This window comes from Ananas comosus, linkage group 15 (assembly GCF_001540865.1).
Source record: "Ananas comosus cultivar F153 linkage group 15, ASM154086v1, whole genome shotgun sequence".
NCBI classification, from domain to species: domain Eukaryota; kingdom Viridiplantae; phylum Streptophyta; class Magnoliopsida; order Poales; family Bromeliaceae; genus Ananas; species Ananas comosus.
Window position 1 is genome coordinate 1,106,741 of NC_033635.1, and position 11,985 is coordinate 1,118,725.

General features: G+C 34.6%; 1 protein-coding gene across 1 annotated transcript; it reads right to left on the reverse strand.

Annotated features, from left to right (window-relative positions):
- LOC109721632 (F-box/kelch-repeat protein SKIP11-like) lies at window positions 6,587–8,877 on the reverse strand. Its single transcript, XM_020249336.1, has one exon. The coding sequence runs from the start codon at window positions 8,167–8,169 to the stop codon at window positions 6,889–6,891; it is 1,281 nt and encodes a 426-aa protein (XP_020104925.1). The 5' UTR covers window positions 8,170–8,877; the 3' UTR covers window positions 6,587–6,888.

Genomic DNA, 11,985 nt, shown 5'->3' on the forward strand with positions numbered 1-11,985 from the left:
TTTTTCTCTTCTCTTTTTTTTTTTTTTTTTCTCCCCCGCGCACCTCCTGCCCTTTACGCCCTTGCCTACCATTTTCTTTTCTCTCTTACTCTTCTCCACCGCCTCCGCAGCTTTTTTCCTAGCGAAAAGAAAAGAACGTGAGAAAAAAAAAAAAGAGAAAAGGAAGTATAAAGATATTTTGATCAGTTTGCTGAAAATACGGACCGAATTTGTAAAATCGAAAGAGACGGTTCAATTTTGCAAAAGCTTAAAACTTGTGAATTTTTTATACAAATTGGCCTATATATATTTAGTAGCTGTGGTTGACTACAAAATATAAAGATGCTTTCCTCTAACCCGTTATAAGCTGAGATAAACCATTAACAAAAACTTCTTATGTTAGAGAGAATTAGAATACCGTTCTCTAACATTATAGAATAAAAAAGATTAAAAATTAATTTTACTTGTCATATATAGATGTAAACATCTAATTTTTATGGTATAACCATAAGTACTCTTTATTATAAATTTTAAATACTGTGCGTTTATACAACACCTAAAATATTTGGGATGTATTTGTAAGAAGTTAGTTTCTAAAGAATATAAATACAAAAGGTTGCCCAGAAGAGTCAAGTGATCAAATCTTAAATCAAAATTTCAAATGGCCACATTGTCGTAATTTCACTTCATGCAGTTTATACAAGTTTTGTGGGTACATAATTTTTAGATTATTTCTTATCAAACGGATCTTGTTATTATTTATATATTATTGTACCGAGAACTGGTCTAATCACTCTCATAGGTCACCATTGCTGGTGTGGTCATTCTCTCACGTGCAAATTTTGACGCATACGTGCGTATATATACATATACATATACATATATACATGACGTATATATATTCTGAAAACATAAATTCAGTACGTATACGTACCCACCTTATTATAGAGATCTCATGCTGAGAAAATAATAATAGAAAAATACTTCTTGTACAGCTAAAAAGGGGTTGTAGATCTTGCAGTATCTCTCATCCAAGGTTGATAAAAATCTAAATAAATTTTACTAAAAATGAAAAAAATTTGATGTGACAAATAAAGTATTAATAATTTTGAAATAAAGTGAGCGTAAAATATACACTCCACTTTGAAATGTACATATATGTTGTAAATTTGATGTATTGTTACAGCAATGCCATCACATTTGTTGTAGTCATCCGGTCAATGGTGGTACATTATTATTTGACATATTAACCCGGTAAATATTTTTGTTGAATATAAATGTTAAAATATTCTTATTTAGCAAATTAATATTTTTGAGTAGGATGATTGTTTTATATAATTTAACATGATATCATATTATAAGGTATTGGGTTTGACTTTCGCAAGATTTCTAGTCTTTTGAAATACAACGGTTATTCTATATAATTGAACATTTCATTCTTTTAGAATATAATGATTGTTTTATATAATTTAACATTTCTCATCATCAACTCTTATATTATTTCATTATTCTCACATATTTAAACAAGTTCCAGAACACCCTGAAACTTACATATGAGGTCATAGTTAATTAGTAGAAAGGTGTAAATGGCAAAGAAATTGATATAATTAGTAATGAGTAAGTTTTTAAATTACATATACTTTGAGAGCTTGGGCATTTTTGTGAAGCTCAATTTGGGCCTTGTTGGGCTTATGCCCAAGGTTTGTCTACGAAACAAAGCCCAATCAAGACAACATACACGCTTTTACCTTTTTTTAAAACATTTATTTTTTTTTGGTTTGTCAAAGTGAAGAATTCAATTGAATTCACTTGGAATTGAAATTTTTTGTTCGGATTAAATTATAGTTAAGTGAATTATATTCTCTTTTGATGTTTGGTAAAAAAATAATAAATTATTTTTCCTATTTGATTCTCAATTATACAGTAAGAAAAATATTATAACTAATTTAAGAAGGGATATTTTGGGATTACTTATAACTAGCAAATAAATTCTCACCAAATCAGACCTAAAATCATAGAATTTGGATGAAAGTCATTTGTATTATGAGAAATTCCACCAAAACCTTCTAAAAGAATTAGATTCTATTAACTTATGATACCAAATGACGAATTTAGGGAAATTAGAATTCGCATTCTTAAGAATTTTAGAAATTGGGGTAGCCAAATGGGATGTTAATTAATTTCTCATAGTTTAATTTGCTTACAAACTCTATATTTATTAGCTTTCCTGGGCAACAAAAGACAAAAACACAATGGTAAAAGAAAAAAAAGAAAACAAAGTACTGTGGCAACTTCTTTTTGTGCTTCTTTATTGGGTTTATAAACTAAGGCTTAAGAAGAATTGAATGAATGACACACCCTACCAACCCAGATAAGAATGATTATGCAAATCAACCAAGATAACATTAGGTACTGAGTGATTTTTGCAGGTGATGCATAGGAACAGAGAGATTTATTTATTCACTAGATATCGATGGGACAGATCGAAACTGCACAACAAATCGAACCAAATGTGCATAATTCAAAGCAGCTTCGCCCTTTCACACTCATCATGAATGTGTCAAACTACATGATATGGTTGAAACATTCATTACAAGGTGATGTTTGCAGAAACTGTATAAATATGCGCCTGATTTTACCAAGTGGAGTGCATTTTGTTGTACAGCAACCAACACATTCCCATAATCACAAAGTTCCCGTCAGAAACAACATGACAATAGAATAATTTTCCACTGAAAACTAACTTTATCCCTGCAACTTGTTTTCGAAAGCAAAGGAATATAAGTACATGAATTCCCCCATATGCGAAATTAACACCATGAAAAAGTTCCGTCAGTAAGCAAAGTGTCCCTGATAATATCAAAGGGGACCACCACTACCATATTCACCTTCACATATGCTCCTCTTTTCTTACAACTTATTCTGCAGAGGAAAAGTTCTCTCAAAAAAAAGAAAAAAGTAAAAAAGCAATTGTTGCAATGCTATGATTTGAATTCATCTAATTCTCAGATATCAGGAATAGACTACCTCAGGATAGTTGAGCATTTCCTACATTTTTCGCACATTCATATATTCCAAGGAAACTTCTTTTGCCTAATAATTTCCATTCATGTATTCAATATCTTTTTCTCCACAATTCCTTCCTTCAGTTCATATATCACTCAAGATGCTTAATTCCACTTAAGTCAGTTCAGCAATAAGTTATTCCCAAACCGAAAGAAATTTGATTGTACGGATAAGAAAATTTATCGAAAATTAACTGAATGAGATTCGAAAGCATGTAATCAGAAGAATAACATCAATTCCCAGTGGATACGACAATGGCAAGACAAGTTAAAAGACTGTTTGATGTATAACTTGCAAGCACCCAAGCCGTTAAAAGTGTTAAACCATAACAAAGTTCTCTAGCACAAGTTGAAAAAAATATAATAATGGAATACCAGAAAAAGCTAAAGGCAATAAAGCATCATGTTTTCCTTGAGAATCTACTAATCTTTTGGCTCCGTAACAAGTTAATGTAAAGTAATAAAATTCATGTCCGTTTGCGCTTTATGAAAATCAAGAGAATATTAGTTCATATGCTCTGCAATACTGACAAAGTAATAGATATACTGTTAGAGGCGGATAATGTGAACAGAGAAGGGAATAATCATCTTGAAAGAAGAGCAAATGAACGGATATTTTGATAGAGATAAGTGCGGCATGCACAATCTAGGAGTTAAAATTGTCAAACTGAGTATATAGTAAAACATTATGCTTCAATCAGGAACAGAATCACTTAATTATACAGTAAAATAGCAAAATGATGGGAAAGAATGTTACACCAAACAATATTTGAGAGTTGCCGAATCAACATTTACAGAAAAATCATGTAGAAGTTCTTAATTTTTTTTTTTCACACTTCATAGCATATCTAATTTACAACAAATTAGGTCTCTGGAAAATGATAGAAACAGCGGGGGCACAAAATATAGATACTAATTACCAGAAGCGCAAAAATGAAAACAAGAACTTTTATCTGTTTAGAGGAACAACAATGTTTGTAGCCGCAAATTAGGAGAAAACAATTCAAGCAATAAATAGAGCATGCGAAGGACACAATAACCATTTTCTTTCAAGTCTGAAATCTTCCACTCAAGTAGATAACAATAACTAATCGACATCACCAAACTTGATACATCAGATCTATTTTTACTTGCAGATTTATGTGAACATCAGAGATTCTAATCAAATAAAGCATAGAAATTAGCTTTCATCGAAATACATAGTCGCTACTCAGTATTGTTGTTGCCACTATCATCAGAATCATGTTGAATTTTTGACTGAACCAAAATTTCTAACAATTTTGTTAATGTAACAAGATGTAATAAGCAAGTCCTGCAACAGTGGCTTCAGGGGGGTCTAATCCTCAATGACCAAAAACTGTGACATCCTTGCTATACCTTAATCGAATACCCCCACCATATGGCAACTCACATGTATTGTCTGTTGCCTGTATAGCAAACTCTGTTGCCATGGGATCTCTAGTCTTGTCACAAAGGCTCAATACTACACAGAATAATGTACAGAAATACTCAACAGAACAAACAATAACACAATGACATACACAAACATTTTCACAAGTACGGAGAGAGACATATATATATATATATATATATATATAGAGAGAGAGAGAGAGAGAGAGAGAGAGAGAGAGATCAGGAAAGAAATTTTCTGTTATTATTCAGCACCTGCAAGTCTCGAAAAGACATCGATAATCCACAAAAAGGAAAGAAATCAAGAAATCGAAAAAAAGTGACAACTAATAAGTAGATGTACAAGGGAAAATAAAACTGACACATTCTGTTCATAAGTGATCACCGTCGGCTTGCTATCCCAGCCCAGTTTGTTATTATGGAAGCCATAGCAACAAAATCTTAATAATATCCATTCCACATGAATGCTGCACTATTATGAAAAAAAAACATTGCATCCAAATCTTCTTCATGTCCATGAGACCACGGAGCTACTCACAAGAAAACACAAAATGCAGTTCAAAACAATACAACTATTTGGAAAGCTTACTCTTCCTGCATTCAGGCTGATGATCTGAAAATCTCAGAACAGTTGTCACTAACGAGGCTACCACATTTTTTGTAAAAAAGATAAGTTGTTTTAATGCAAAGACATTGCTTTCCGCGTAGTAAAACCATGCCTAAATAACTCGGAACATCTGAATGAAGATTCAACTATCATCATACTATGTTGTGACTTACAAGTATCTACAGTACCATAAAGCTACCGTCTTATGCAATAGTCAATCATATAAATGCAATTGAGGACATAAAAGGGGGGATTTTCTTTTTTTGTTTTGACAGGAACTGAGTGCAAATCAACCGAAGAAGAATCCAAACGTCATGATTAACTAGAATGTAATGGTCCTGTAATCCAAGTCTTATTTTATCAAGTATTCAAAAATCATCAATAAATAAATGGCTAAATCTTGCATTTATGTCTTAAACCTTAGTTAAGTTCCTTTGGCATCATACCCGGATTGTTATGTGGATGTGATGCATTAACACATGGGAGGTTAATATCTCAAAACTGGATTTCACAGCGCTAATATTAAAGTTTCAATTATTATATAGCTAGGAAAAACTAAGACAGTAGTCTTCTGGCAGTAAAATTTATGTTCTGACTTTTGCAATGTGGTAACAAGTTTCAGTAGTTTATATGTTTACCTTTCCTTTTTCATAATAATACACCTCATACTTAAATCCTTTTTCCAGGATACATATCTTACACCTTAAGTTTAATGCATCTCAATAAGCGTGAGCCTCTGAACTCCTCACGTTGTGCATCCACCTCTGCAAAAGAAACACATTGTTGGACCTTGTAACGTAAATAACGTCTAGCTAGTATGTGGCGTCTACTATGTGAATTATGCGGAACTTCCGCTCAACACATGGGTTTCAATAGTCACCTCACTTTACGTATCTAAGACGCTTGCCATCCGCAGCGCATCCACCCACTTGTCAAGTGATAAAATTAATGTGTTGCCAGATATATCCAGCAGAATAAGTGATATTTTCTAGTTAGGCATCTTTAATAACAAAAGTTTGTTAGAGGAATCATTGAATGCAGTGATTGAACGATATACAAATTATATCCTTATATAACAAAACCCCAGACATACAAGACCATAGTACAGTTCGAGCTAGAGTGCCGACGTGATGTAACAGTAGTATTTTTAAACACTAATGCTATATCAAGAACAATGCCACAAGTTGATTGGAGAATTTGCAGTTATGCAAGTTCTGTACTGTAAATAGCATCAGAGTTTAAAGAGATTTGCTTAGGAAGCAGGAGTTACCAAACTTAACATAAAAAGTAAGAAGAGGCAAGGGCTGCATAATTTCCTGGGAATAGTTCAAGAAACCAAATTATATAATACAAAACGACAAACTACCACAAATGGAGATGCATGGCGAACATCTTTCAGCTAAGAAGTAAGAACGAATGAAAACAAAGCCATTAAGGAAAATAGACAGAACACACATTGTACATGTGAGAAGCAATATAGTTGCTACTTGTTTGTTTCCCATAAGAGACAAAAAGCAATGAATCATATAAGAATACCCAGTGCAACTAAACACTTTATAATGGATTCAAGACATACTAAAATTGTAATTGCATCAAATTATTAACATAACAGTAAGAGGCCTTTGGAAATGTAAATAAATGAAGAGATTACTAAAAAAATAAAAAAGAAGTACAAAAACTCAGAAGAGTTACATCAGACTGTTCTACCAAATCTTCAGTTGAATCTGAATTCCAAAAAATAGGCAGAAATTACCAATTAGGCATAATCAGTATTTAAGCCCTCCAAGGAAAAATCCAGTATTGTGCATCCTTCCAACAACGGAAAAATCAGCAGCCCATCACGGCACAATTGTGAACAAAGTTCCCCAAATAGCGGCTGGCAATCATGTCCCACTCTGGAGGGGCCCCATTTGGGACCCATGAATTGAGCTCGATCAGGCGCCCCCCTGCCGTTCTCTGCCCTCCAATCACGATCAGCTGGTCACCACAGGCGCGAAACGCCAAACCCCACCCATTGGTAGAAACCGACCTTTCAGGCAAACCCCCTAGCGTAATCCATGTGTTGTTCTCTTTATCATACTTCCTTACCTTATTCTCGGCGTAATCCACGGCGTAGAGCTCGTTATTCACAACGGCAACAAGTGGTGGCGAGCCAGCTACCACGTTGAGGCCGGCAGACATATTCTCAATCACCCGCCAAGAACCTCTTTCCAAATCATACTCCTCGCCGCAGGTCAGAACCTGCGTATTGGAAGCCATTCCACCAATAACATAAAACTTGTCATCCATGAACACGCCCGAACACATTTTTCTAGCTCGAATCATGCTAGGCAGTGTAGTCCAAGTTTTCGTCTCGGAGTTATAGAGCTCGGCGGAACTTAATATAGTACCATTAGTGTTAGTCCCACCAGCTATAATAGCTTTCTCTCCAAAGCTCGCCGAACCAAATAAGCACCTCGGCGAGTTCATCACAGCTCCCATAGACCAGGTGTTTGTAAGAATACTATACCGAAGAACTACATGGGAAAACATGTCCATCCCAAAAACAAGAAGCTCTGTGCCAACGGCAAGGGATTCTTTATCGAAGGAGTTGAACGATTCGCTACGTCCTATTATTCTCGGAATAGTATTAATCCACCGCCTGCGATAAGGATCGTAAGCCACCCATTCAAGGCCATCGCAAGAGAAATATACCCAATGTTCGGTGATACCCATTTGCCGCCTTATTCTATAGAGCTCGCCATCCCGAACTAAGGTTCGGAAGTTATGGTTGAGGGAAGCGACCGCGCCGTAATACGAGCGCGAGAGGCGGAGGAGGCAGTTAAGGGTGAGATCACGGCCGATTGGATTGATGAGGCAGTTTGGGTCATAGGAGGTATCACTGCCGCTCTCGTCGATATCAGGGGTGTGAGGGCGTTGAGGGGACCTCTTTCTTCTCCCCCGTCTAGAATGCTCATCATCTTCTTCTTCTTCGTCCCCTGGCCGGTTGAGCGGGCGTTTGCCTTTCGAGGAATCGAAGAGTTGGGAAACCATACAAGCCCACTCGGATTTGTAGTCGCAGGAGCTAAGGAAGAATCTCGAGATCGGGGACGAATTGCCCTCAAACATTAGTTGAATCCCCTCAATTTGAAAACAAAATATCAAAAATTGGCAACAAAACACCACTTGATACCACTCAGATCTCTCGGAGAACCAAAAGGGAAAGGCGGATTCAGCTCGGATTCAGCTCGGAAGGAAAAAGTAAAGCCGACCCAGATCCAAAAATTCGATTTTTTAAAAAAAACTTTACTATGTTTATAGCTCCTTCAATAGAAGGAGATCTAAGAAGCCTGTTAAAGATCGTAATTTTTAGATCAGAAAAACAAAAAAACAAAATGAAGAGAGAGCGAATGAAGAAAAAAAAAAAAAAACCGCCTCTAAAAACCTATGAATCAACGATTCAACAGGCGATCAAATGGGGCCTTTCGATCGAATCAAATCGATCTCACGAAGGCTTCAGAAAATCGCCATGAAATCGAAGATTAAGCACCGATAGATCCTGCGATTTGCTTCGACAAATGCACGATTCAGCGAGCAGCCTCGGTTGCAATCAGTTCCGGTAAACCATACAAACAAAATCCCTGTGCAAAGACCCCCCGCGCCCCCCCCCAAAAAAAAAAGGAGAAATCGATCTCGTTCTAGGTCAAAGAGGAAGGGGCAAAAGACGAGAATCACACAGCGTGAAGAAGCGATTTGAGAACTCACCTATGGGGGCGCCTCTCTCTCTCTCTCTCTCTCTCTCTCTCTCTCTCTACACTACAACATCATCATCTTCTTCTTCTTNCCCCCCCCCCTCTCTCTCTCTCTCTCTCTCTCTCTCTCTCTCTCTTCGCTCGAAATCTAAAGCTTCGGGTCGAGCTTTTGGAGAAGGGTGGGGGGCCATTTCGCCCTTTATCCTACTCCCCCTCTCACACCCCCTATTTTCCTTTTTCTTTTTCTTTTTTTTCTTTTTCGCCAATTTTTTCCCCCTCTATATTTTTAATTAAAATTTTTGTCTAAATATTATATATATTTTTCTCATTTTTGTGTCATTTCATTTTTTTCTATTTTAAGCTTTTATTATAAAATGTATTTAGTAAATAAAATTCCGAATAGTATATTGGGCCCCACAAGCCCTCTGCCGTTCAAAACTGCCCATCTGCCATTTTCTTCCTTATTTAATTCATTTCATTTTATAATAATATTTATTTCATTAGGATGGAAAAGAAAAAAAAAAAAAAAAAAAACTATATAGGATTGGAGGAAGTCTCCGTCACGGCTCTATCACTGGGCAAACTTTCCCCGCTCCTGGTGCATGCATACACACACCATGCACCGGAATTGATGCCACAAATATAATTCACCACACATAAAAATATTTTAATTTGAAGGAAACTAATATACTATTAATAGTTTAAGTGACATAATATTGATTTAAGATTTTAAAAATAGATAATAAAAAATTATTTTTTTATTATCAATAATATAGCAGTTAAACTTAAATATAGATCTATATAGTAAAAAATATACTATTTAAAAAATTCTTATTTAGTCATGCAAAATATTTGATTTACAAAAACTATTATTCAAAATTTGATAATTAACATAAAAAGTCTATTAAATATCGCATAACGCATTCAGAGCGTCAGATTTTAATTTTTAAAGTTTCAAGTGTTTTTTAAAATGAAGTGTATGAGGCACGTAATAACGCAACAATTTCTCTACATTGTAATAATTTATTTTAATTCTTTTTTTCTTTAATTAATTATTTTTTAAAAAATAAATAAATAAATAATAAAGTAAAAAAAATAAGGGGGAGCGAAAATCGAGGCGGAGGGGGAGAGAATATTAGAGCGACAGGCTGTTGCGCCGCCGGAACAGGAGTAGGCAAACAAAAAAAAAAAAGAAAAAAAAGAAAAAAAAAAAAGTTTCCGCACGCGCACGTGCGGGATGCCGCACGGCGCGGCTTATGCGGGGAAAATTTTTGGCGCCACTTTTTTAACCCCAGGTGATGAGGTAGTTCAGTACTGTAGCGCGGCAGAGCGGAGTTTATTACCGTAGTACCAAAACCTTCTACTATGTGCAGTTTCCTACGGAACGAAGCCTAATTTCCTGGACCGGGTCCACCACGTCAGCCACTGCCTCAAGATTTTAAGCTCAGTTTGAGATTGCGTGGAGAGCGCATTAAGCTGTTGTAGCAAAATATAATAAAAATTTTCGTGCGAAATTTGCTTTTATTTTAACTCCATTTTATCTGTTAGAGTTTTATAGAGAATTTTTAGAACTTCAGTACAGTTGTAAATAGATCTCTAAACTTTAGATTTTAGTATTTAATTTTTAATATAATATTAGATATTTTGATGGCTAGTTGTTTAATTGTAAAATCTTTCTAGTTATGTTCTTGTGTGTATATATTTATATACTCTTGTAAAGCTTTTAAAACACATACAGAAAGAAAAAAAAAAAATATTTTCATCTTAATCTTGGGAAAAAAAAATAACGAAACATGAAAGTAGGTTCACCCAATTTATCGGTTTCTATGCTTAATTACTAAAATTAATAGTGAAAAAACCTTTTTATGTTTTGAAGTTTTATTAATTGAATTTCATGCAAAGGCAAGTGATCAAAACCGCTTTGTGATAAATAACTTAATTTGATTTGAGGAGAGGGGCGCGTTAAATTATTTGATAAAGTTTAAAAAGTTTGATTATCAAAATTTAAAGTTTGGGATAGATTTATAAGGCTCTAAAACTTGGAGAGCTTCTATAGACTTTTCAGTTTTTAAGAAATAATTCTTAGATGGTCCATGGATGATGCAGTGGACAAGGTCTAAGCAATTATTTCTTCTCTGCAGGGTTCAAAAACTACCGTTTAATATAAGAAAAAGATTTCTAGTTAACATATTTTTACTTATCTTGTAAAATTATAGAAGTTATTTTTTTTATCTAACTTCTTTAACATAATGTGAGATATACTTAACCTGTTAAATATCCTGTTTGGAGTTAAAATTACAAAAGAAGAAGAACCCTTCTTGCATAGGAGTGCTTCAGAGCATGCATAAAATAGTAGGCTTGCTTTTCATTGTGTCACTAAGGAAGCTTGTTTGGATCCATCATATAGAAATTTAGCTGTTTAAGTAAGGTTTTGGAGTAAATGCTAATTTGTTCTTTTTACTAAATCATCCTAGCTAGTAGAACGATAAATTTTAAACCGAAGCTTTCATGTTAAGATTTCAAAAAATCATGTAAATTTTAATTAAATAATTGTGATCATTAAATTTTTTATTATCTTTCGAAAGCGGTTTTAGAAGTAAGGCCAAATATATATATATAGAGAGAAGGACTGCTGTGCACGGAGGCCTCTGTGCTCTTGAGCTGTTTTCGATGATGAAATTTTCGAATCAACAATCGTCTCCATTAGATTTTGCGATTTTTTGATATCATATATCTAGCAATCGAAAGGATTCAAAATCAATAATTTTTAACGGCTGAAAATAAAAATTCTATAAAAAATGGTGATATAGTACTAAAATTTTCGATCAGAAATATTGATCTTATTGTAGATAGTATAAAGAATTTTGTATCAAAATTTCATCTGATTTGAATACTTCTACACCGTTAAACTTGAAAACGGCAGATATCGACCATTAAAAATTATTGATTTTGTATCCTTTCGATCACTAGATAAATAATATAAAAAAATCGCAAAAAATATTTTCTAAAAACTTCAAATACGCTAGATCCAAAGTCTAACGGAGCCGATTGTCGATTTGAAAATTTTATCATCGAAACGGCTCAGGAGCACGGAGGCCTCCTTGCTCCTGAGAGCAGCAGCAACCGTACTATATTATATATATAATATCGAAAACGCCATAGGCACGGAGGCCTCCCTGGCTCCTGAGAGAGC

Bases quoted from the DNA above. Each gene is read 5' to 3' on its own strand.
- LOC109721632 (XM_020249336.1), bottom strand. From the start codon at position 8,169: ATGTTTGAGGGCAATTCGTCCCCGATCTCGAGATTCTTCCTTAGCTCC.